Source organism: Narcine bancroftii, chromosome 14 (assembly GCF_036971445.1).
Source record: "Narcine bancroftii isolate sNarBan1 chromosome 14, sNarBan1.hap1, whole genome shotgun sequence".
Lineage (NCBI taxonomy): Eukaryota > Metazoa > Chordata > Chondrichthyes > Torpediniformes > Narcinidae > Narcine > Narcine bancroftii.
In genome coordinates this window covers 8,262,998-8,290,939 of record NC_091482.1, presented here as the reverse complement: position 1 = coordinate 8,290,939, position 27,942 = coordinate 8,262,998, and the positions used below count along the sequence as shown (strand labels likewise).

The 27,942-nt window shown below is 37.7% G+C and overlaps 1 protein-coding gene and 1 long non-coding RNA gene across 14 annotated transcripts in view; one reads left to right on the top strand and one right to left on the bottom strand.

Moving 5' to 3' along the window:
• Positions 1-221: 221 nt before the first annotated feature.
• Positions 222-27,942, bottom strand: part of LOC138749636 (kinase suppressor of Ras 1-like) — a 118,643-nt gene continuing 90,922 nt past the window's right edge. For 7 of the 13 annotated variants that reach the window (XM_069911298.1, XM_069911302.1, XM_069911306.1 and 4 more), the window contains 8 exons: positions 26,746-26,788; positions 25,306-25,700; positions 24,176-24,272; positions 20,398-20,531; positions 18,021-18,152; positions 17,069-17,204; positions 14,170-14,303; positions 222-8,119 (listed from right to left, as the gene is read on the bottom strand). In XM_069911298.1, the coding sequence (XP_069767399.1) occupies positions 8,104-8,119; positions 14,170-14,303; positions 17,069-17,204; positions 18,021-18,152; positions 20,398-20,531; positions 24,176-24,272; positions 25,306-25,700; positions 26,746-26,788 (1,087 nt within the window). In that variant the 3' untranslated portion in view covers positions 222-8,103. Of the gene's footprint in view, positions 8,643-9,674; positions 9,710-14,169; positions 14,304-17,068; positions 17,205-18,020; positions 18,153-20,397; positions 20,532-22,197; positions 22,797-24,175; positions 24,273-25,305; positions 25,701-26,745; positions 26,789-27,942 lie in introns of those variants that run through there. The other 6 variants (XR_011348790.1, XR_011348791.1, XM_069911299.1 and 3 more) reach the window with 6 other exon arrangements.
• On the top strand, positions 2,187-12,169 carry LOC138749638 (uncharacterized). Its single transcript, XR_011348792.1, has 3 exons — positions 2,187-2,294; positions 3,410-3,486; positions 11,999-12,169. It is a non-coding gene; the product is annotated as an uncharacterized lncRNA (long non-coding RNA).

The window sequence follows — 27,942 nt, the reverse complement described above, 5'->3', positions numbered from 1 at the left end:
AGGCAGCACCAAGGACCCTCACCACTCAAGTCATTACGACCATCAGGAAGGTGTGACAGGCGCCTGAAGACATGCACTTAACATTACAAAAACAGCTTCTGTTAAATTATCTCAAACGAACCTATGTGGAGATTTCGGTTCATTGACACTCTCCATCCCACGTTTTCCCCCCACATGTACTTTGAGGATACGCCTCTGTTCAATAAAATACAAGACAACTGTTAAATTGATGTTTTTATTGTGAGATTAAGACAACAATGTCTGAACAAAAACCTACATGTCTGATACAGAATTCATCCAGCATATACCGAGATTCTCGAGTTGCATAACTAAACATAGATCTTGGTTAATACTAACAGATTTTCATAAATTAATTACAGTTTCCTGGAAGACAAACCCAGTTTATAGAAAATATAATTTTATATACAAATTTACATCACGTTCAAATCTAATTATGTTGCCTACACAAAAGAATACGTTTACTAGCCACCATTTACACATAGTATTGCATTTCAACTACTGCTTTAATATTCTACAACCAGCACAGCAATTTTTTTCACATTTTGTTTTCTGGAGTGAAAATTTGTGTTCTATCCACCCCCTTGCAGAACCATCTTATAAAATGTTTTGGAAAGTTAAGGTGGCACCATTTATTGCAGAATATACGACAGTGCCTTCCACCATCAGAGTGTTTTTCAATGGAAGCATTATACTTAAACATCACTGTGTGAGTTGCAAAAATCCATCAACAAAACATCCAACCCTTAAAAATGTAAGCCACCAATAAATTACTGAAACAAAAAGCAGAGAATCCATGTAGAGTTTCTGAAGTACCAAAATGCTACACCTAGATTTAGAAATTAATATAGATGTCATTTACATTCGTAACATGTTCAACGTTGCACTGAAACTAGCAACGCTGCTTCAATACACTTCCATGCCACTTTAACACACTTGCATTACATTCCGTTCCAGGTGTAGGACATACAAAAGTTGTTAAAGGAATCATCGACAATGGTTACAAAATAAACACGTCCTGAGTGTGTAACTGAGAGAATCTCTGAATCTCAGAATTAAACATTCTGTTTATTAAAAGGTCATTCAAGAAACAAAACTCGCTAAAGGCGATAGTTTCAATTTTGCTCATGTCCTCAAAACTCTCAATTGTACAGGATCATTTACTTTTAGACCTTTTAATGTTGCCAGCACATAAACGAATTTCTAATAGTTAAAATTAAATTCTGGAGTAACACGAAGATTGAATCACTAGGAAGCACCAGCTCTTTATTCCAGAATAAGTTTGATTGAAGGATCCCTCAGAAACCAACTAACTTTCCTTCAGATGCTGCATTTCATTTTGTGTTGAATGGACATGGTCGAGAGGCTGTGTTCTTGTACTGGAAAGGTGTCAACTCCACGCTGCAACTGTGGATGCATTTTCTGTTCCAGTTGGATGAGGGAAGGAATGGCCAGTTGGGCGGGTGGGGGAACCCTGCTTCAACCCATGTTGCAAATTGAAAGTATTTGCAAAGACAGTAGTACAAACAACAGCTTATGAAATTGAAACTAGGATCAGTAGAGAGGAGAAAAGAATATTTTAGGTAGCACAGCATCTAATAGCCTGGAATCTCAGAAGCTCAGCAGGGCACAGGACTGATCAATACTGGGATGGGAGACCACCTTGGACATCAGCTGCTATAGGTTTCTGTGAGGGGCCTTACGGTAGACAAAATTATAGAATTTAATGTTTAATTCTAAATGTAGTTTTATGATTCCAATAATGGAACCTTTTATTATCTGCAACATTCTAAAATTCTTCACAGCTGTATCAGGAAATGTGATCAGCCAATTTGCACAGGTAAAAGGGAAAATAAGCAGGTAATGTGCCCCAGTTAACTTTTAGAATGGATGCTTGTTATTGCATTTGGTGCCTTGGTTTCAATGACTTTGCATGACCTCCACTCGTTCCCAAATATCAGGGCTTCAATCACCCAGACTCTTGAGGCAAATCAAGAAATATGTTTAACACCTGAATATGCCTTTAAATATTTAATTCAAGCAATAAATAATTAAGATATAACAAGTAAGCATTGGCTAATGGAAGAAATTAATAGATAAGAAAATGGTAAATTTAAGTGACTGACAATGGTCTACTTACCTTAAGGTTCCTTCCTTTGTTCTCAGGATCCAATCAAATAAAACCACTGAGATAAAAATGGAAGCTACAGAAAAACCTGGATTGACCTATTTACAAAAGGAACTCCATGACAAAAATGCGTAACTCTATTCTAGCTGTAAGCCACTGAATTACAATACTGCACTTTTAAAAGTTATACAGCTTTACAACTGACACTGTGCACAATGTTTGAACACCCAAAGTCCTACCGTTTTTCTATTTCTCGCTCCTCAACTTAAAATTTCTCCCAAAGCTTCCTCCTGCTATTTTCCCTTCTTCATCATTTCAATTTTCTCCGACCAACTCACAACCTACAATTTCTCCATTTTCTCTGACCAACTCACATCCTACATTTTCTCAGACCAACTCACATCCTACATTTTCTCAGACCAACTCACATCCTACATTTTCTCAGACCAACTCACATCCTACAATTTCTCCATTTTCTCAGACCAACTCACACCCAACAAGTTTTCCATTTTCTCAGACTAACTCACATCCTACAATTTCTCCATTTTTTCAGACCAACTCACAACCTACAATTGGCTCAATTTTCTTACCTACAATTTCTCAATTCACAGGAAGTGAATGGACTACAACAACAGCATTCACAGGTGTCATTCATATATTTCACACTTCTGCAGGTGGCAAACATAGCCAAGTCCTCCACAGACTCCAGCCACCCATTCATTGGAGACATCCATGTGAGACCCTGCCTCAATGTCACACACAATGCTGGAGGAACCCAGCAGGTCAGGAAACAGGTCTATTCCTGATGAAGCGTTTCAGCCCAGAACGTGAACTTTTTTTTGCCTTCCTGACCCGCTGAGTTCCTCCTGCGTCTCCAGTCTCTCGTTTATCCTGGTCACAACCTCTGTGTTATTACCTTAGGGAAGTTAGGAAAGTCTGGTCCAGAACAGCATCTCGAACTTCCCGTTACATACCCTAATCAAATGTTGGTTTTAAAATACCACACACTAAAGGCTTTCTCATTTAAAAAGTGGTAGAGATTTGAGATTTAAAACCCCCACTTAGAAGAACCTTTCTCACCATTAAAAGAGTTTTTTTGATACATGCAAACTTAGGTTTTCACAATCCACCCAATGAGGTTGAAATCTCATTACAAATGTCAATGAAATTAAAATATCAGTTTAGTCAAAAACTTGATTCATAATATATATTGCCATGGGTGACAAAGCTTAATCCTAAATATTTTTTTTCTTTTACAACTAGAAATAAATAAAAATTAACAGAACTGCAGGATTATGAGAGCAATGCTTAATATGTGGCCTGAAATTATTTCATGACGAGTAAGTGACTAACATTTGAGCTATTTTTTCATACAAAATCTAGGACTAGAAGGAAAAAGAAGCCAGTGCAAAACACACTTACCGACAGACTAGATTAGATAACAATGGCCTGTTCTTGTGTTGCAGCTTCAATATCATACAGGGCCAAATGGTGCACTAGTAAGAAGCACCCTATACAAATGGATGACAGGGGCCAAAGTTAGTACAGCAAAGAATTTAAGCAAATTTCACTTCTAATGTCACCCTTAATGGCTCACTGCATGGAACCATAGGGTGGTATTTACTTAAGATTCCAAGTCAAATCCATGTGCTATCATGCCTAATGAATTGAAATTAAATTTTATTTCGACTGTACTTAGAAGATCTATTTAACTTTTGGTTTTGAACTTTTTAAAATACTTCCATTGTACATTCAATTAACATCACAATTAAAATAGAGCAACAAGACATGAAGTCATGAGATGAAAAGCTTTGTGTGCATCTCCCAGTATTTTGCATCTCTGCTGCCAGAACTTGCCAGACCAAGAGGATCCTTCAGATCGATACAAGGCACAGGCATCACATTGGCAGTCCTGCAACCCAAGGTTCTCAAATGACTATAAACTCTGGTGTTTTTACAGCTTTGGCAATAGGGAAGCCAGGCCTATCCCTCACCAACTTCCCATGGCTCAATTCACTCAACATTTTGGCTTCAAGTGGAAACTGGCCCTTGATAATAGTCCACATTTCCAGATAAGACAGTCCCATCCACTAATGCCCTCCTTTTTGAGGGCAGACAAGAGTTTCTACAACTGAAGACCAGTTGGGATCTCAGAGTTTTAGCCTTTGGAAATCTTGATTCTAAACTCTGAATCTATCCAACTTTTGCACATCTTTAATATAACAAAGCAACCAAAGGTAATGCATGATGTATACGGAGAAATAATTACACTGATTAAAAAGGGAGACAATTGAGTTTAAAGAGAAGCTTCAGTCAGAGAATGGATTTCAAAGCCGAATAGCTGGATGGAAGACATTCCACAGAATGGTTAATACAATGGAAATGGACAAAGGGCTAGCAATTAACTTCTCAGTGTATTGTGAAGGGAGAAGCAGAGGCACAAGGAGGAAAGCAATAGTGCAACCTGAATAAACGAGAACAAGGATTTTATACATCATGGAAAGGTAGGCCAACTGGAAACAAAAGTATCTAATTGCATGCATTGACCCAGCAACAAATGATGTTTTATTTTGCTCTTTCCTGAATTCTGAAGGAAACTCAAATACACCTAAAATATCTCTCGGGGATCTTTTTTTGTGGGAATTCTCGAGTCCTGTGCTGAATGCCAAAATAAATCGGTTATTTTTAAGTGGTTGACTAAGTGGAATGCTTTATGATGTCCTTTTATCCATTAAGATATTGGTCAAGTATTTTTGTTTTACCTTTTGCATCAAACTACAATCCGTGCTATTCTAGGATTGGCAGAGCCAATAATTTGATTCAATTTTGATAGTCTGGTGAATGGTCGAAAGAACCATCACCTAAACAATGCGATTAAAATTCAACCACTTTCGGAGCTGGCTTCCAAACGCAAGATTAGAGTTTAATGATTCAAACATTTCATCAATTGAAACATCTAGCAGTTTCCCCCCCAAACAATCTATTTATTTATTTTCTCGGCCTTTATGGCCTGGGGTCACATGGGTAGGATCAAGGGAGGAGCTAAGGCAGGGAGACCCTGGAGGGCAGGCCAGCCAGTGCATACAGCCATATCACCACAAAGTAAAAACACAAATGCTGGAGAAACTCAGCAGGTGAAACAGTGTTCTTTATATCGCAATGATAAAGATTTTTTTTAAAAACTCCAACGTTTCACCTGCATCAAGATCAATTTCTCGATTTTGGTGACATTTGCTGCGAGGTTGTTGATGCACCACTCAGCCCAATTTTTAATCTCCCTCCTATATGTTTGCTTGTCACCCTTTTTTGAGGGTTTGCAAGTAGTTGGCTTTGCCTGGGGAGGGGGGGGGGGGGCAAGTTGCCTTTGAAAGAGGACATTCCTCCAGGCACAATCTTTTTATGACATAATGGGTGTCGTGCATTTATAGTTAAAAGAAAATGCATCCGATGTCATCTGGAGCAAAGTGACAGATCAAGTAACTGCAAGCTCTGGGGGATGCCTCAGACGAGATTTCAAACATCTAGCAGTTTGTATTAAAATTTAATTTCAACTAATGGATGTGCTAAAATTTTATATGTTACTAAACCTCCATTAATAATCCATAAAAATACACTTTTGATGATACTGCATGTTCATCTACTCAAGAGACTGATCTCATTCAAATGTTACTTTTTAAACTAAGAGAAATTGCATTTTTCCAGTTAGTCTCAAGAGGGTTAGGCATCAAGAGGATATTATGTCAACACAATTACAAAGTTAAAAAGGCTCCACTAACAGAATGGTTGGGAGCATCAGCCTGAACTGTCAGAATCTCAGGCATTAGATCCAGATCTCTCACAGTGATTAGAAATATTTTAGTCATACGAAATCTGAATTATGAAGAAACAGTAAATTATCTCAGTTACACACACTTTCAATGCGAATCCCAACCAAAATGTTCATGCAAACCTGGGAGAACTTAAATATCAGACTCTGTGGTCTTCATGGCAAATTAGTACAGTAGTTTAAATGACAGATGTCTTTTTTTTAAATTACCACTTCTATGTAGTACAAAGCTTTTAAAAGATATTATTCAAACAATCATCTATTTCACATTAACAAGAATTTAGTTTGTATATAAACATCTATAGAACTCTGTGATATTCGTATGGTCGCCAGCTTCAGCCTTGACCTCAGATATGGGATCCAGCCACCGTTTGGCTTTTCCTGGATATCTGAATCAAATGCAGATTTTTTTGATTGGAAGTTCTTTTGCACAATAAATACAAAAGGGTTTAAATTAGGATGTAGAGCGTTACGATATTACAATCCCTAACCAAGGGCTCAGAATTCATGAAACCTTGTGATTGTATGTACTATCCAACTACCATTAGATAACATAGAAAGTCACATCAGGAATTTCTCAGCTCCTCTTTCCCCTCAAGTGAGAGAAGAGAACAAGGGGACCAAATTTGAGGGAAAATGTCTTTTTCCAGAAACGGAACACAAATCCATGTAGGAGCTTTCCCTACAGTAAGTGGACAGACATAAGATCACAGATTAAAAATACAGAAAACATTCCATTTTCTCACTACAGTTTCCCCTCAAAGGAGAAAGTAGGTCAAAGCAGGATGCCTTTCATGTACTTTCTCTTTATTTCTTGTAATAATTGAAGTTAATACACTAATATTTAGTAGTCATGTTGTAAATGATCAAGATTTCTTAAAAAAGAAAAATGGTTAACTTCATAGACGATCAAAATAATGCTCATCTTTTGATTTACCCTTAAGGTCAAGGTCATTTAGCAAACAGACTGGCACAATTAGGACCCAATTTGGTGTTTAACTGACATATTGGGGTTATATCTCTAAAATATTTATGCCTTCAGGTTTTGGTCATGTTCATACTGGCCATAGACAGGTTAGATTTAAATTTTGTCCTTAATTAAAACAATGGATAAAAACAATTCTAGTACAGCTTCACTATGCTATTCTGTTACATACAGGATGCTTTTTTGTGGCCTTTCTACACACTGATACATTAAACCAGTGGTTCTTCTTTCGAAAGAAAGTCTGTGGTGACTAAGGGATTACTACTTAAGGTGGTGTGTGAGTGGGGGGGAAAGTTGAGAACCACTCCATTAAACACGGCTGTCAAAATATATCTGTGCGCAAAAATTTTTGTGAAAGAATATGCATTTACTTGTAAAAAAAAATTAATCTTTTCCCCATTTCAGACAAAGGTCTTCAACTTAAAACATTCACTCAGGTTCTCTTCTCATAGATGCTTCGTGACCTACTGAGCGCTTCATTTTCCAATGATATTACAATTCTACAACATTGGCAGCATTTGTAATTTTCATTAAACACTGCAAGAAAATTAATTGGTAGTTCAATCCCTTATTCTAATGTTGTTACCCGAATTTGATTCATGTGCATCAATACTTTATAGTATTTTCAGCTTCACATTCAGACCATGGACTTGAGAACTTTCCTATTTCCTTTTCAGTTCTGTGGCCACTAATTTCATAGAACAAAAATATTTGGGTTCACTGGTAAGACATCCATCCAGACTGCTTACAACCAGCATCCCTTGTTTACCAGCGGCAGTGTTAACAGCATAAACAAGAAGTTTTACTGACCAGTTGCTATTCTTCGATTTGGCTATTTCTTGGTGATTCAGCCATACGAACATAATGATGTTGCAAACTCTCCAATAAGTGGAAGTAGCTCTTTCGCTACCAATTACATCAAAGTCACATCTTGTTTTACATATAGGAAACAGACACTTGAATCCCATACTTCTGATACTCAACAGCCTTTTTCTTTCCTCTTTCACTAGCCAACTCTTAAAAATTGAATTTGGATTAATTGAGGAACTTTTGGGGATAATGAAATAAAGTGAGTAACCATATTAAACTTTGATTCCTTGGCTGCTTCAGAATCCCAGGTCGGGTCTTTCATACTTTGTAAGATCTTTAGCTATAATTAATGCTGAAAAAGAACAGGAGAAATAAACTAGTTAACATCGATGTCAAATTTCATCATGGCAGGGAAAATTATTGTACAAAAAAAGGCATCCAATTTACAAGTAGCCAAAACACAGGCCAACTACAAGTAAGATGTTGTACCATGGCAATTAAAAACTTTGCAAGTACAAAACCCAACACAGTGCAAATAATGCATATGTCTCTTCAGCATTTATGTAGCATTAGTACAGTCAGGGATAAAAGCAGACCCAGTTCAGCAGCAGATTTTCTTTGCTTGAAAGAGATCCAAGTAACCAAGTTCATTCTGTTAGTACGCTGGTTTTCTGCAAACAAGGTTACCATTGAAGCCATTAGCCCAGAAGAAGGAAATCAGAAGGCATAGGTTAGGGCTAATTATTAGGTTGCCTCCAAATGTTACTTTTGGCAGATTTAATGATGGAAATGATTGCCAAAGTTGTTCAATCACAGGGGGAAGAGGATTTGGATGCATGCAAGGCGGACCCAGGTTTTGCACAAACAGCTACAACCTGAAAAGAGAACAAAACAGGGGAGTTCAATGTTAACAAGTGTTAAGATAAAATCACATCATGCCGTGAAGAATCACAAATCACAAGGCTCCAATATCAATTTCCTTTCTTAGTGCAAGCAAAAGGAAAAGCTGAAGTGCCTATTTCCAAATAGATCACTGACCGAGGTGAAATATACTGTACAGTAAAATCCCCATTATCCAGAATTCAAGCAACCAGCAAAATAAAAATAAATCATAGAAAATAAATAGTTAAAAACGATGAAAAAATTTAAAATTGACACCCCTCCCCAGCACTGAAATTGTTATTCTTAAGTAACTCAGGAGTATTCTTTCCATCACATTTGTTATTAAGATAGTGCCCTGGCACAGGTGAGCCTGCTCTACCATTCAAGGAAATCCCAACTCCATTTCCCACCTTTTCTCTGCAACATTCCATGCTTTTATAATCCAAAAAATTGAGAGTTAAGGATTTCAAGATGTTCTCCATAGCTCTTTGTGGTAGTTACAATCCTGAGAACAGAATTCTTCCTCGTTGGACTTGAAAAAGGCAACTTCCATTTCTAAGTATAGTCTAACTCTTCTTTACCCTGAAAAGGAAAACCAGCTTCGTCGCTCCCTCAGGATCTTGACAATCAGAATTTTGACTGTGATTTAAAATATTCCTGTTTTAAAAAACTTTGTTCCACTTCTTTTTGCTCTAAGCTAGATCTTATTGTTCAACAAAGCTGTACCAAATATCAAATTTGTGATTAGTAAGCATACTAATTAGTAGGCATACTAATTAGTAGGCAATAATGAAAGCATCATTTTCATTGGAAAATGACTGCTTTAATAATTATTAATGATCATTAAAGAGACTGTTGCAGATCACTGAAAAGCTGCTTAAATAACTATTCACTGTAAGAAGTATTTTAGTAAGTTAAAGATGATGTTAGATTACAGGTTACAAGGAAGGATTGGATATATTAAAATGAAATAAAGTTTTGATGCTGGGAAGTTAATAGATCTGAAAGAGAAAGCAGTTACTCACTACTTGACGCAGTCTCTTTTTTTCAGAATGATAACCTAAATGAGATACAGTATTCTGTTAAGAATGAGAAAGCAAACCTTGGAAGCCATATGAAATAGCAATTTTCAATTGTAGCAGATCACAAATTAAAACTAATTACATGCTTATTTCTGACCTTAGTTTTATTTGCAGCTTTCCAATATATTGATCAGCAACAAAATCAATTTCTTAATAGCTTTAGTGCATTAAACTTTTTTTCTAAAACTATGGAAATAACAGTTTTGTTAAACAATAAGATATCCTATTTACTTCTTCTGAAATCCTGTACAGAAAATGAATACCATTTCATGAGGGGTTTTTTTTTTAAGTAGCACTGAACAGAAAAGGTCATGGGCTTTATTTTAAGTTGTTGAGCGAAGATACTTACATTGCCTTAATATCTAGATAATTCAGTGCCTTTCTTTCTCTCCAAAATCCACTGGTTCCAACACTGTAAAGCCAGTTATCTGGAATTCAAGCAACCCCCCCAAAAAATTGCGGATTGGTGCACCTTGCCATTAGTTCGACAACATGCAGTTTCAAGCAATCAGAAAATTCACTCATCTGGTATTTACTACTCCCCATAGGTGCCAGATACCAGGGGTTTTATTGTACTTGTTCTAGCCCAATGGTTTTCAAACTTTTTCTTTCCACTTGGTGTCATAAGAAAATATGAGAAAAATATCAAATTAAAGGCCATTATATCCACAAGAAGTAATCTTTATGTCACAGAATTAGTAAGGGACTACTTAAGGTGGTAAGTGAGTGGAAAGAAAAACTCTGAAAACCACTGTTTTAATTGTACTTCATTGACTTGTTATGTGCACAGTTTCAGAAGTGAAGGAAGTGGGCCAAAGACTATTTTTCTCAAGCAAAATATTTCAGTAACAATTGGGCCTGGAGCAGTGGTTCTCAACCTTCCCCCCCCCCCCCCACCCCGCCACCACCCCCCTCACATCCCTTACTAATCATAGAGAACCTATGGCAAAGGGATTACTTAAGGTGATATGTGAGCGGAAAGAAAAAGTTTGAAAACATGCTCTAGCCTCTTAGTTAAAACCTTTGAATGAAAATGCTTTGCAGAATCAACCTCGAATTCAGTGATAAATGATAAATAAAGTTAAGTACACTTAGTGTTTCCACTATCAGGCAGTTAAAAGAAAAGCTAGATTTGTCCTTTAAAACAAAAGATCAGAATTTAATTGCTTATAACAATTCCAGAGAACATGGTATCAGAAAAGTAGAACATTTGTACGGCTTTACAGAGTTCTCTGGAATTGAATATTAGTGCAAGATTTTCCTCATCTTTGAAATCCATTTAAATAAATCTTTCTTTGCCTGGAGACATAGACCTAAACCTATCTGTATTTCCACACTTTACAAAGAGCAAAGGTGCTCTTCGGCCAACAATTTATGGGTGTAAACACCAAATCCACAATGCAGTGAACCTTGTTACTTTGAAACCCAAGTCGGGAATTCAGTCCATTGATCCAATTCCTCCAGTCAGTTAGTATGTGCATTCTAACTCTACAATCTGCCAGAGCTTCAGAAGCTTCAGTGGCAACGTCAACAAAATCTCTCTTGTTTTCAGAATTTTCAACTGACCCATTAAGGGTTGGACAAGAAACTTCTAAGTTGGTGAAAACATGAATAGCTTCCCAATACCTCTCTTGAAGTGAGTTGGGGTTTTTCCTCCTGATTGTGGGCTCCAATACCGGGGAAGGGGGTTCTCTCCAGACTCTTTCTACGACTCCTTTAAATCATGTTAACTTTGAACTTTGTCAATTTTCCACATTTAAAAGGAATACAAGTCGACATTATAGAACGCATTCATTTTAATTCCTTCTCCTCCACCTTCACTTTGGTGACCATATGCTGCAACCCTTCTAAAGGGAAAATTACCTTCATGAATTACATTTCATAATGACATAGAAGTCAACAATTCAGCCCTCTGGACCCATGCAGGTCCTCAAAGCAATCCATTTCTCTCACATATCCTCATCAACACCCATCTCTTCCCCTTCCCCCACACTCTAAATTTCCAACTTCTCAACTCCAGCAGGCCAATTCATCAAGAAGACTTTTGAAAACTATAGTCTAGGTAGAACGTGCAAACAGACAAAATTGAACCTGGGCACTGCAGAGGTTCGATAGCTGGACTACCTGCAGAACCACTGTGTTACCTCAAAGTGAATGCAAAGATCAAAATAAGATCAATGAGAGAATATTCACCCCTATATCGCATCCAGGGCTTTGAGAGAAAAGTAATCAATTAGATTCTAATTTTTTTTTCTCCCCTGTTACAGCAAAAAGAAAATCACTGATGACCTCTTTCAAGGCATTTTAGAATGTATACTGTAGTTATTTCACCTGACCCACCTAAGATGATTCAGGGCAAAAACAAAGACCTGCAAATGTCATTTCTGAATCTTGATTGTAACACGTTCTATGCTGTTGCCAATAAAAAATGGGCACTCAGAAAATGGAAGGCTACTTTTATTCAAAAAAGAAATACTGAAGAGAAACAGTAGAAGGGAGACATGACTGAAGTTAGCCATTCAAAGGTTTAATTGAAGACTACAAAGCAGGGTGCTGATGCAAGGATCGATGCCCGTTATCAAAGATATATGAATGACAACACCTTAGATAAGGTGATTTAGTCAAGTTTTAAATATTCCAAAAGCATTAAAAATAAAAGGCCAGCAGGAAATTTAAGAGTGTTAAAAGTTTAAATACAAGTGAACAGTAGGTTTTAAAATTAAAGTTCAGATACATGGTAAATTTGTCAAATCAAAGTTCAGATGTAGAAGGGTGGTGCAGTATAGCAGGCCAGCTTTATGAATGCAAAAGAGTTACAAAAGTGTCCAAGGATACCAACCAATGTTCACAGAAGAATTGAAAGAGAAATGCAAAGAGATGAACAAAAAGAGGAAGTATTAGCACAAAGATTTCATTAAAAAGTATAGTTAATAAAGTATGGCTAAATCACATTCATATTAGCAGATATGTATTCCACCATGAGCTGATCCATTCTCCCCCTCAGCCCCACTCCTCTGCCTTCTCCCCATAACCTTTGATACCCTGACTATTCAAGGATCAATCAAGGTTCATCCTCATTGCCTCCAGAAGCAATGTCTCTGGACTGCTTCTTCCCACGTGGCATTGAGATCCCAAAGTACCAAAAAAATTGACAGCATGAAAAATATTTTGCACAAAAAAGCACTTTCATGATCAGTGTCAATTGCTTTTTGATTGTTCCTGATTATGGAGTGAAAATGCACCTTCAATAGCTGACAACACGTCATATTTTATGGTGTTGGTAGAAGAAGTACAAAAGAAACCAACTAAACTTGACTGCTTCACAGGGAAGGGGGGCCAATAAATTTTGAACAGCGTCCAAAGGGAGCCTTAACCAAAAAAAAAAGGCTGTAGATTGAAAGCCCAGAAGCACCTCTATTTCCTGCAAAGGCTGAGGAAAGTTCATCACCCACCCTCCAGCCTCACTGCCTCACACAGAGGATGGATTGAGAGCATCCTGTGCAACTGCATCACCACCTGGTTTGGAAGCAATACCCTGCAGAGGATAGTGAAGTCAGAGGAAAAGACCATTGGGGCTCTCTTCCTACCAGGAAGGACATTTACAATACATGGTGCAGGCGAAAGGCATTAAATGTTTTGAAGGGCTCCACAAACCCCTGAAGTGAACTGTTCTCCCTTCTGCTATCTGGTAGGAGGTACTAGAGCACTCGAGTCCTTATGTCCAGATTGGGCAACAGCTTTAAACCCCCAAGCCATCAGACTCCTGAACTCCCAGAACATTTGTGGATAGGGTACGTCCTCATATTTTAATACTTTAATGTGTTTAACTTCTATTCTAACTTACATTTATGAAAACATGCTCCGTGGTCCTGGAGAAATTCTATCTCATCTTTATCATGCGAGCATGGTAGGATGATAAATTAAGGTGAGGCAACTGATAAATTGGTGGTCATTCAATATTTTGAGCGATTTCAAATGTAAAGACAAGACTATTTATCGACATGCTTCAGAAGCATCAATGAAACGAGAAAATATCAGGCACAACAAGTGGATTAAAGTCAAATAGCATAGCAGTGAATGCACAGAAATAGTCAAAGCCCCACATCTTTAATTATAGCTTGATTATAGAACTAAGAAAAATAGTGTGAAAAAGATTAAATTGGTTCATCAAACAACAAAAAAAAATACTTTGAATTGGTGGTAAGCTCAGGTTTTTTTTTTAAAAAACTGGTTGCAAACACTAAAATTTAACTTCTTGGTGAGCTGGTTTTGGTTCAAAAATGATTATACATGAATTCCAAATAATCAGTTTGACTGGTAAAAGTAGAAGCAATGCTAACAGTTAACAAGTAATTTAAGGAATAAGCAATTCAGTCGAAGCAAATATACAAAGGCACCACAAAGCATGGCACAAAACTGAAAACAATGGAATACTAACTCAGCAGATTTCCAGAAGTGGCCTGGGTGAGAAAGTCTCCGGTTCAGCTTTGGCAGTTTTTCGAGCATGTCCATCAGCTGACGAAAAGTTGGTCTTTCATTCTGTTCATAAAGCCAACAAGTGGAGAGAATTTCCTGTGGAGCAGGCAGAACAAGTCATCAGTCTTCCGACTTCTCCCTTACTGGTGGGAGGATTTAGACTACTTGAAGTGAATTCGGGTGGAAATTTGCCAGGCACTCTACCTGTGTCTGGCTCCTTTTGGACAGTATTTTTTTAAATGACCTCATTAACTTTAATATTCATTCTATCACTCGTGCACCATGGCAAATATTTTGGGCAAAAGGGATTAGTTTCAGGGGACATAGCTCTAAAGTACGCAGAGTGATTCTGGCTATTCTGTCAAATCCAGCACCATTAGATCAAAGAGGATAATGGCAACAGGTTCCCCTCCAACTTGAAAATCTTCTAGTCTCTCATCACTGACCCACCATTGTCACTAGATCCAAATCCTAGAGCAGTGCTTCTCCACCTCTGATCAGCGAACCACTGGTAGTCTGTGGGTTTGTTATAGCTGGTCCGTAACGACAACAGATATTACTGATAGAATAAACATGTAATATGTACAAGGTGGCAAATTAGAGGAAAAAACTGAAAACCCTCACAGACAATTTGCATCAAAATAACAAAAATTTCCGATGGGCTGGGAAAAGGCTCGAGTTTTCCAACCATACCCCTTCCCACTGGTGCTCCATGGGTTTATTGGTGTTCTGTGGTCAGTAAAGGAATATTTACAGTGGTCCATTGATGAAAAAATGTTGCGAGCCTCTGAACTAGAATTTTCTGCTCAGCCACCATAAATGCCAGCACTAGTAGAGGCATCCACATTTGGCAAACAAAAAGATTATATAACAGTAATAGCTAATGCTTTTCCACTGTTTAAGAAAGGCTTCAAGTATAATCTGGGAAATGATAGACTGGAGAGCCTGATGTCAGTAGTAGGCAAGTTATTGGAAGATATTCTAAGAGACTGGATATACAAATATATGGATAGTCAGGGATGATTTGGGATAGTCAACATGGCTTTGCGTGTGGTAGGTCGCTTTTAACCAATCTTGTAGAGTTTTTCGAGGAGGTTACCAGCAAAGTTGATGAAGTAAAGGCTGTGGATGTAGTCTACGCAGTCTTCAGTAAGACCTTTAACAAGGATTCACAGAGGAAGTTAGTCAGAAGGTTCAATCACTTATTATTCATGGTGAGGTGGTAAAGTGAATTCCACATTTGCTTTACAGGAGAAGCCAGAGTGGTAGTGGATGATTTCCTCAGACTGGAGGCTGGTGGTGTCCCTCAGAGATAAGTGCTGGGTCCATTGTCCTTTGTCATCTATATCAATGATCTGGATGATAATGTGGTAAATTGGATCAGCAAGTTTGCAGATAACACAAAGATGAGAGGTATAGTGGTCAGAGAGAAAGTCTTCCAAAGCTTGCAGGGGAATCTGGACCAGATGAACAATGGGCTGCAAAATGGCAGAAGGAATTTAATGCAGACAAGTGTAAGGTGTTGCATTTTGTAAGGACGAACCAAGGTAGGACATGCAAGGTAAATAGTGAGGTAGAACAGAGGGATCTGGGAATACAAATACACAATTACCTGAGAGTGGCGTCATTGGATGATAGGGTCATAAAGAGAACTTTTGGCACATTGGTCAAAATATTGAGCAGAGGAGTGGGCATGTTATGGTAAAGTTGTAGAAGACATTGGAGAGACAAAATTTGGAGTATTGTGTGCAGTTCTGATCAATTAAGTACAGGAAATATATCAATAAGATGGAAAGAGTGCAGAGAAGATTTACTAGGATGTTGCCCAGACTTCAAGAACTGAGTTACATGGAAAGGTTAAACAGGTTAGGACTTTATTCCCTGGAGTGAAGAAGATGGGGACATTTAATAGAGGTATTTAAAATGATGAGGGGTATTGACAGAGTAAATGCAAGAAGACTTTTTACCACTGAGGTTAGGTGAGATACAAACCAGAGGTCATGGGTTAAGGGTGAAAGGGGAAAGGCTTAAGGGGAATATCAGGGGCATTTCTTCACACAGAATAATGGAATGTGAAAATGAGCTGCCAGATGAAGGCTCAATTTTAACATTTAAGAAAAATTTGGACAGGTACATGGATGGAAAACCTATGAAGAGATACAAACTGGGCTCAGGTCAGTGGGATGAAGCAGAATAGTTTGGAACAGACTAATGGGAATGAAGGGCCTCAGTGCTGTAATGTTCTACAGCTTTATGGTTCCCACATTACATTCCACTTGCCAGATCTTTTACAAGTCACTTTGTAATTTCTACTCATCCACAGACATTTTCAAATTGATTGTAGCCTCTATATGAAAGGAGAATTTCTGTTCTCCACACAGATGCTGACAAGCCAACTAAAACATTTTGCTTCCAACAAGTTAGTGATGGAGATATACTTGCACCACTAAGGTCCAATGCAAAGCTCCAGGAGTTCAACTAACAGTATGCTGTATAGAAATTGAACACTAGCTTCTCTACTCTATGTCGGAGAAGCACACATCAGTCCATTGATCTACTAAGGCACACTATGCTCACCATTAGGTAATCTCTAAACCTGCAACTACTGGAATTTTAGGGAATCCCAAATAGTAAGCGTCAATATTTAATTACAAAATGTTGGGCTCAAATAAGTTTGTCAAATTTCCTATGGAAATGAAAGTATTGATGGAAGGTTTGCGTCTTGGGTTCCTGCTACCTGAAAAATCTTTGCTAAGTATCAACATTTTTTAAAATTAAGATACAAATGCAGAAATTCTTGCACAACTTTTAAGTTGACATGTGAAGAAACTGCCAGGTGTCCTGTGATTATATTTGCTCACCGTTATTTCCTTTCCAAAGGAAATCTGAGCCAAAAGATTGTGGACTCCTTCCCCACTGCCAACTTGCCAAATTATTGCCTCAACGGGTTGATTCTTGAAAGGCCAATCCCTTGCTTGAAGTTCATACCAAATAGTCCTGCAAAAAGAATTAAATGAATATCAAAACTACATAAAAGTGGACAAATTCAATTAAAAACGCCAATTCAAACTATCCCGATACAGATCGTAATGAACTACCTAATTAACCACTTAGAATGAATCCTATTAAATTATGATTTTTTTTGTTTATAAACAATGTACAATTTACATATGTATCACAATTTTTATATGGCCCTGCAGCCAGATTGGTACTTTCCACAGTGCATTTGTAGACGTTTGATACAGTTTTTGATGACTTGCTGAATCTCCTCAAACTCCTGAGAAAATGGAGGCATTGGTGGGCTTTCTTTCTGGCTGCCTCAATGTGCTGGATCGAGGAAAGGCTTTCTGAAATAGAGACTCACAAGGTTCTAACCTTCTCCACTTATGACCCATCAGTGCAGACAGATGGGCAGTTCTTTGTTCTCTCCTTCCTAAAATCAACAATGTTATTTGGTCTTCGTGATGTGAGAGAAAGATTTTTGAACTGGCACCACCCAACCAAATTCTCGACCTTCATTTTGTATTCTGACTCATCATTTTCAGTTACTCTGGCATGATCAGCAAATTTGTAGTCTGAGATTAACTTGGCTGTGTAATTATGAGCGCACAGGAAGCACCACAGGCAAGTGAGCACGGAGATTAGCGCACAAAATGTATAGAGTTCAAGGATTGAGCAATGCAGAGAATTCGATTATTTCTTAGAAAACAAATCCTTGGAATTGCATATCTAAAATAAAAATACTTATTTTTCTACCATGTATTATGCAGGCCAAAAAAAAAAAACAGGCAAAGTGCAAGTTTTAAACCTTACCCAAAGGCATACACATCTCCTGCCTTCGAAAATGGAAGTTTGTCTTCATCCTTGCCTGGATACATTTCTTGGACTATTTCGGGAGCGACATAACACAACCACCCATTTGGCAACTTCAGCTCATTCTCTCTTCTGTCACAATTTTAAGGATAAAATTAGAAATGTCATTTCAAAATGGCTTCGTAAACCAGTAGTGTTAAAGAAAGTACAATATTGTGTTTTCAAAAGATTCACTGTATTTTTAAAGCACCAGTCAAGAGGCCTCAGTTTCTTAGTTCAAAAATATTTAATCATTTAGGCCAATGGAGGCAAGTGTCAACATATACCTAACCAATACTTAAGAGGAGATTTTCAGCTGCAACTCTGTCCATTTAACTCTAGATCTGTGATCCCCTTACAATCCAACCAGTTAATGGGGAAACAGAGGTGTCAAATTCAGTACAAAGTTACATGATTCATTATGTCCACAGAATTAAAATGCAGGGCACCAAAAATACACATTTGGAAGACAAATCGGCAAAATTTCCTGAGGTACATTTTGAATCTCTTCACTGAAATGAGGCAAATCAATGCCAAGAAATAACAAAGAGATAAGACATTATATTCTAACCTTGAAATATTTGTAACTTCAGAATGTAACCGAGTTGTATCAGAGATTAAACATGATTGACCTGTGATCACGGGAATATTATTCCATGCCCAACCCATGGCTGAGATACATAGTCAACTGATGTAGAGGGAACCATCTTAACCACATCCAAAAAAGCTCTTACTCAATAAAAAGCTAGGATTAAATTAAAATTTGGGTGTTAACGTATTTAATCCAAGAAATAATAGGGGTACTTTTCACTAATTACAGCTTTGCACCATATGATCTGAATTTATAAGTTTTTAAACTCTCAAGCTTTTTAGAATAGGGCCAACCAATGTAAACCTACTGCACAACAGTCTCATCCTTCCCTAACTCACACCCATCACTCCATTTTTCTTACAGCCATGTGCCTATCTCCAAGTCTTTTAAATGTTCTTCTTATATAGTCTCTGCCACAACCCCCAGCAATGCAGTTACCCATCACTTTCTGTATAAGAATAAACTATTTTTTACAAAAGGTTTGATTAAATAGCTTGGTTTAGGGGACTCCTGTTTATTCTGTCATGTGTCTCTCACGTGGCTCAGCAATTTTATTCTTTTCAGCTAAGTTGCATCTTATGGAAGGATCTCTTATAAAGCTGGAAAATCCCCCTTTGGAAAATAATGCGTTTGATGCTCCAGATGAATACTTGAGATTCTATGCACAGACTAGAAAGCTAGAAGATCAAAATTACACAAGGGCAACAGCATACACTTACTACATAGAACATCGAGAACATCTACAGGGAACGCTACCATCAAGGGTCCACATCACCCAATGCATGCTCTCTTCTCACTGCTACCATCAGGAAAGGAGTACCATCAGTTTCAGGAACAGCTGCTACCCCTCCACCATCAGACTCATCAACAACAAACTCAATCAGGGATTCATTTAAGGACTCTTACTTTTGCACCTTACTGATTTATTTTTCCTTTGTAATTACAGTTTGTTTACATTTATTTGCTTACATGTATACATTGAGTACAGTTCCCCCCCACCCCAATAAATGGTAATTCTGTCTCACCCGCAGGAAAAAGAATCTCAGGGTTATATGTGATGTCATGTATTACTCTGACAATAAATCTGAGTAGGGACACCGCAAATTAATTGGACAGCCCCTTGTTAAGACCACACCTTGAATGTTGTGTACAGTTGGTACCTATCCAAAGAAGAATGGTCCTTGTTTGAGGGAGTGTAGTGAAGGTTCACCAGTTCAATTCTTGGACAACAGAATTGACATACAAAGAGAGATTGAGCCAACTGACCTTAAAGATTGCTAGAGTCCTCACTGAAACGTTCAAAAAAAATCTTACAGGGGTTAACAGATCAGATGTTGGGCAACTCCAGAACCAAGGGTCACAGCCGAGAGATACTGGATAGTGTAAATAATTCAGGACTGATATGTGGAAATATTTCTTCACCCAAGGAGTGATGAATCGGTGGATTCATCAACAGATCAAATCATTAAATATATCCAAGGAGTTAAATATACCACTGATAGCTAAAAGGGAATAAAGGAGAAAGTTAGGACTGGTTACTGAATTCGGATACTGAACCAGCCATGAACACGTTGATCAGCAGAGTGAGCTGGGTCAATGATCTATGCTTCTATAAAATCTCACAGCCACATATTAACCTCAGATACAGCCCAACCAGTTCCTTGAGAATTATATTTTCAGAAGGAACCAATATATCGAGAAGGAAGTGGAGAAAAAAAAAATTTAGAAAGTGCATTCACATCTTACCTGTCCTCTTGCACCACACCAGAGATACCAAATAGCCCAAAGTCTGTGATAACAACTTTTCCATTTTCATAAAATATGTTCTTTGATTTCAAATCCTTATGCACAATGCCCCTTGCATGAAGGTACCCCATCCCCTAGAATAAGAAAACTACTATGAAGTGTGGCAAACCTATACAAGAGAAGAATTTGCGGAACAAGTAACAATAAATGCAAGGTAATGTGCATTAATATATTAGAATGCAAATATAAAACATTAAGATTTTGTTGGCCTGGATTCCTCCTCCCCCATTGTTTGAATTCTGAGGCTTTCTGATATATATGTATCCTGCTTTGTCCTATTTTGATTTTTTTCCTTGAAAAAGGGCTCAGACCCAAAATATCGGCAATATACCTTTGTCTTCTAGAGATGCTGAAAAGACCAGCTATGTTCCTCCAGCATTTCGATGTTTTTACTCAATCACAGCGTCTGCAGCCTATCACGTTTCACGCATGTGAAATTAAAAATTGGTGGATGCATCCCAGTCGAGCTGCATCGCACAGGAACTGTACTTAATGTGCGCAATACACAAAAGTGTAAGATGGAGGAAATGAAAGAACAGAATCATTTCAGGTAACATGGTGTGAAGCAGTGTAGTCGAGATAACTGTGGGAATTGGTGGGTTTGTAGAAAATGTCTGCAGAGATGGACACAGACTGATCAAAGAATGGGAAAGTGGTGCCAGAGATAGACCAAGTGAATATGAAGTTGGGGTGAAAGCGAAGTTGGGGTGAAAGCAGCAAAGTGGATAAAGTTGACGAGCTCATCATGTAGTCATAAATGTATCAAAAGAGTTGGGAAGCCTTGTGACATGGATTGATCCACACAGCCAACAAAAAGGCAGGTATCGCTAGGACCCATGCAGGTACTGATTAGATGTAATTAATAGTGAAATTCACGTGAGCAATAACAAATCTTCTGTGACATAGAATTTTTTAAAAGCAGTTTGTAGAAATCGACTTTCTTGCCTGGATAGAAAAAGTGTCAGGCTTTACAGCATGGAAACAGGCCTTTTGGGCCAACGTACCGACTAAGCTGCCTACACAATCTAGCTCCATTTATTTAAATCTGACCCATATCCAGCTAATGCTTTCCTGGAACCCATCTAAATGTCTTTTACACTGAACAATTGTACCCACTTCCTCTGGCAACTCATTCCATATATCCAACACCCTGACTGAAAAAGCATCTCTCTGATCACTTCCAAATCTATGCTCTCCAGTTTTAGATTTCCCAATCCCCTGATAAAGACCAGAGCTACTCACCTGATCCACGCTCATGGTGATTTTTTAAGATGCCTCCTACACTCCAGGGAGAAAAGTCCCAGCCTATCCAGGCTCTCCATAATTCAAGCCCACAGTCCTAGAAAGATTCCAGCTTAATGATATCTTTCCTATTGCTGGGTGGCCAGACCTATGCACATACTACAAGTGTGGTCTCATCAACTTGTGATGAGGTGCAAGAGAGAACAGAAGAAAACAGAATCAGCCACTTGGGTCCTTCAAGCCTGCTCTGCCATGCATTCTAGCCTGTCATCAACACCTCTTCTGTGATGCCTTATTGATAAGCTAGAGAAGACTGATGGGAAATGAGCCACAGGGGAGTAGCCACGTATGCCTCTGGCTGCAGATTACATTTTGCATTTCAAGGCAATTCTCCAAATCACTCATGTTTGGAGGTTAAGATTCAGTCCATTGTTTCAAAAAAACACAAAACTACACATTTTTAAATTATCGTATATTTTAGCGTATAAATAGAGTCTTAAAACCCTCAAAAAGCACTAAAAAATAAATCAGGGATCAACTTGTACGCCAGATACAAAAATGAGACCTTAAATTCAACTAAAAAAAATGTAGATTTGGCATATAAAATGACCCGAAACACCAAATAAGAACCCAACCTATAATAAATTTTCAAGCTTCCAGTATATTAGAAAGAAATTTTATAGGGGGGGGTGAAAAAATACATTTAAAATCCTACAAAATCACTATAAAGGTTAGAGGCAAAGACCTTGGCAAGCACATCCAGGGTCTCACTGTTTACCCTGTCATCATATGGGTCCCAGTCTGAATTTGAGTCAGTTTTGTCATCAGTGTCCCACAATAAATCATCCTCCGTACCATCTATTGCACTAGAGATATTGCACTTTTTGAAAGATTTTATTAGTCTTGTACTTGCACTTTATTCCATACTTTGACCACAAAGTTACACAGCACATTAAGTGAGCCAGCATGCATTGGCCTGCCTTTTATAAAGGATTTTTCTCCACTCATCATCCAAGTATTCCATTCTTCATGCACATGATCTTTAAATGGCTTGTTCAAGCAGACATCCAATGGTTACAATATAGAAGTCAAACCACCTGGGATAACAGCAATGTAAGTATTATTTAGTGCTAATTTATTTTTAGTGTTTTTGGTTAAATGGCTGCAAAACATATCCCAGTCCAACAAACTCCTTTACATTTCACTGTTTTATTGCCTAGCATGTAAAATTCATCCATGTTTCCAAGATTTGACAAGGCAAACTGATATTTCTGCCAGTGACATGTATAATAAACTGGTGAAAACTGACAATTTTATGATCAAGATCTTCTGGTAGTTTCTGAACAATTTTTGTTGTAATACCAGATTTTTCCTGTTCATGAAACGGTTGCACCTCAAATTCTTTATTGTGTTCTGAGTGTGACTTTTCCTACTTCAGTGCAAATGCTCTGATTTTATTTCTCGTGACTATGTAGCCATCTTGCCTCTGTTCATGTACCCATGGTATGAGGTGATTTTCCAACTTTGGCCAACGGAGGAATCCTTTTCTCATCCAACATGGTTTCTTTGGTACTTTTTCTTAAAGCACCTTCATTCCTTCTTCAGTCTTTTACCAACTTCTCAAATATCCTTGCAGCAGCAGTTGTTGGATTTCTTGGCCACTTCTATTATATATTTTTTAATAATTTATTTTGATTTCTTTTCATTCCACAGACTCAAAGTAATTCTAACAATTAATACAATCTTTTTCAACATTCAACGTACAGAGTCTGCCATGCTTTATTTAAAGGGTGCTTTATTTCCACCCCCCAACATATAACCATACCAATTATACAATACAAATGGGGTTCATAGCCCCCCTCCAAACCGTAAAAAAACCAAATAACACAAAGGAAAAACTAAGGGCTAAAAAGAAAACACACACATCACCTGTGCCATGATCCATTTCCTTAACCCCATTCCTTTCCCTACTAGGTCAGATTTTTATAATATCCATATTTCGAGGGGATAGGGAGCTAGTCAATCTACATGCCCATGTATTTCAGGTATGGCTGCCACAATTTAACGAATGTATCATGTCTCCCCCTAAGATTGCAAGTGATTTTCTCCAAGGGAATGCAATTCTGCATTTCCATATTCCATCGTGAGGCATTTAGTTGGGAGTCAGACTTCTACGAAATTGTTACACAGGCTACCGCCAACACTTCTATTACTTTCAACTTAAAACTCACTTCATACCTTCGTCATTTTGCTAGAGGTTTCATGATAACAATCACCTTCTGGCAACACCCAACAGCTCAGTCAATGCGATTTTTGGGGGGTAGTGTTGACTTGTATGCCCAATAATATGATAAAAACCATGAAAAGGAGGCTGAATATGGGGACCTGACTTATCTGAAATTTGACTTGTACGCCGAAATACATGGTAAATATTCTAATAGGAAAATTTGTATTAAAACCATCTTTTCATACTTACTTTTATAATTTCCTGTGCAATTAGCCTTGTCTTGTTTATATCCAGTGTAGTTTTAGAATCTCTTACAAATGAGAAGAGTGTCCGACCTTTACAGAAACTGGAGAAAATACATTGGTCACATGCTGAAAATATCTGACAACGTTCCAAGTCTAGAATTTGGTTTTTTTTTTTTGGGAAAGCAAGCCAGGATAGAAATTGTGAATGTGAATGGCAGCTAAGTCTCTTCTGCCTGCATATGACCCATAGCCTTCCATATCCATGTGTCCATATAATTGTTAAATGCTACTACTGTATCAGCTTTTACCACTGTCGCTGGCAGCCTATTCCACACACCCAACACTGTGTAAAAAAAACAAATCACCACAAATTGCCTTTAACTCTCCTCCTTAAACACATCTCTAAAATTTGACATTTTAACTCTAGAGGAATAAAAATCTGTCTACCCTATCAGAATTTTATGAATCCATTAGGTTTCCTCTCAGAGGACTCACCTCGGTTTCTCCAACCTCTCCTGCCAGCACATACCCTCTAATCCAGGAAGTACCTCTTCTGTGCCCTTTCCAGGTAACTAGAATTGCAGCCAATTCTATATGTCAGCCTAAGCAAAGGGTTATATAGCTGCAATGTGACTTTTTTTTTCTTATACCCGATGCCCTGAGAAATGGAGACAAGCTTACCATTCCCCTCCCTCCCCTTCAATCAACCTCCAGACTTTTCAAAGAGCAAGCAAGAGAGGGTAGCTTGAATTTTAGAGGCCAATGTATTTTGGTAGAAATGAGGCGTCATGCACAAATTGTCAAATATTTCTGCTCACATCTGTGGGTAGTTGTTGGGACCTCATAAAACAAAATTCTACATTGAACCAGAGAACTTCTTGCATTCTGCTAAATCTCCATTAGTCAGAGAATGAAATTTTTACATCATTCTGCAGTCAGTGCAATGCACGTATATTGCACTGACATCCCACTGTAAAACTACCTCTACTTTTACAAAAAATCTTGTTCAATTATTGCTTTTGAGGAAAGAAAAAAATAACCACTATTTTGCACAAATAAGACATTGCGATTGAATAAAACAGGTATATATTTATAAGGTACAAGATAGAAAAGGAACACTCCTATTTCACTTACCTTGTAATAATGGCTAAATGAGGAGGATGCATACAAGCTCCCATAAAAAGTACCACATTTTCATGCCTTGTTTGCCGATAAGTCATCACTTCTTTTTTGAACAATTTCAGATGATCCTGATTATTACCATCAATTTCTAACAACCTAATTGCCACTTCTCCATGCCAGCGCCCTTTGTGAACTTTTCCCCATCTCCCTTGGCCAATCAGCTCTCCAACTTCCAACTCATGAAATGGGATGTCCCATTCTTGTAAGAAGACACTTGTCTGGCTGGCCTTTCGAAAAATTGGCCCTTTCCAATGCAATCTCGTACTTGGTAAATCATCCACTTCATCAGTCTCATACTCCAATTCTAACTTATTAGCCTCCTCATCTTCAAGTGCTCGATCTTCATTCTGAAAGGAAATTGAAAAATGAGAATTTAATTTGTGCAAATGAAATTTTGAACTGATATTTTGTCAATTAAATTTTTGTAAAATTTGGCACTAGAACCCCACCTCGTATATCAATTATACCTGATAGATGATCTGATCCAAAGCTTCCCCTGATCTCAGATTGCCTTCAGGCACTTTATTTTCTCCCAATCTAAGAAGCAGTTTCAGTACCTTTGCTCTCCCAAACTACACAAAAGTCCAGAATGTATGGAAAGCAAAATTCCCAACTGCAGTATTTAGCATTACCACAATGTAGAGGCAGAAACTAATGCATTGAGGTACTGCCTCAATGTAAATTTCACACAAACTTTTTTAACAAGTGCACCATTCTCTCAGCCTGGATATCCACAATGCATTGGGACTCCAATTTAGCTCAAATAATCTGATGCAAGAAAGAGGTCTGAAGGGGTGAGTGTGTGGGAGGGTGCTCTTGGCAACTCTTCCTTCAGGAAAATGGGTCAATCTTTGGTTACAAGAGACTAGAAGGAATCATCTGCAGCTGAGTTATCTCAGGACTTTATCTAGGGAAAGTGTAAAATGTGTATTTGCAAGCATTTATTTGTTATGCAATATTTTAAAGAGATTAAAGTTCAATTACTCATTTCATCCATTAACAATCTGTATAAAATTAGTTATTTAATTAATCTTCCACAAACCATCCAAATGCCTAGATGAAATGTTTGCAGCTTTCTGGAAATCAACATTACATACATTTTGTCTGAAGAAAATGTATCAGATCCAATACAAGATTCATTCTTAAGTATAGTTCCACTAACTACAATCACAACAAAGCTAGAGTACTGCACCATAAAAATGTTATTACAGTACACAATACTACCAAAAATAACAATGAATAGTGGAAATACTTTGCAGATCAGACACCACCTGTGAAACGAGAAACAGGAGTTAATATTTCTGGTTGATTGTTCAGCATTTCGTTCTCTGTCCATATGATTTGTAGAATTAACTAAAACCACACAATCCAGATTACTTAACGTCAACGTACCTCTGCATCTTCAACAGTTTCAGATTCAATTTCTTCTACGGTACTGCAAAGGCAAGAATACATTCTACAGTAAATGTACTGTTGGAAGTTTAATTATATCAGATGGCAAAACGAACAAAACTGAAGGCAGGAACCAGACCAGCATGGGATGAAGGTAATTGGCCCATAGTGATATCCTCTTGGTTTCACTAAGCAAGCTCACAAAGTGGAAAATAAGCTTGCTTTACTAAGATCTAAGGTCTCAGTGGCCCTAATAAATTGGGAAATGATTGCAATGGGATAAGAAACAATTGGTCCACTCTCAGGCATCAGCAATGGCCAATGGAGGTGGGCCAGAAAGTTTCATGATCAGTGGGTGGGATTAATATAATTGAGGATCAGGAAAGAAAGACCAAGCCCAGCCATTCATATTGTAAATATTGTTTTATAGTGTGTGACAATGCTCTCTCCAGAAAGAGCAACAGATAATTTCCCCAGCGAATGTACACATTTCATTTTCAAAGACTGAAATAAAACAAATTTATTTTTTATTTCTGAACTCTATTTTTAACATACGGTTTTGAAGTTCCTGAGGATGTAGAGGCTTTCTTCATGATGCCATTGGTGTGTACTTCAGAATTGATTTCACTTTTATGTTTTATGGGGTCTTTTGGCTCCCCTTGAAGGGAGGGGGTGTTTTATATTGTATAAAAACTTTTTTTTTTGTTGTGTTGCTATTGATTTTACGATATAGTGCCAAAAGAAGCAGAGTGGACCACTATAATGTCTCACTGGTTAGAAGTGAACCACAATAGACTTTGCTGGGTTCTCAACAATAAAAGACCGACATTTTTGTACCCCTCAATACAACTTCTAATTTGGTAAAAGGTGAAAAAACCATATAGGATACAAAACCAATGCAAACTGTTGCACCTTAATAGTATGCTCTCTGATATCTAATCTGTACAAAAAACTGGAGCAAAGTTCATTTAAAAAAGCTCATTTAACAAACCAGTTGCTTTAAATTATAACTAAAGATTTTTCATGTCCTATGTCTCCATTATGATAATGGGCAGTAGTATTGATTGAAGGAGAAAGGAAATAAAAAGACAAAAAGAGCAAAATGCATTGCAACAGTTTTCTTGGAAAAGAATAGCTTTCAACAGAAAATATTCACGTTTGGCCTTTCTTGATATTTTTACTGTCCATGAGAAAGCA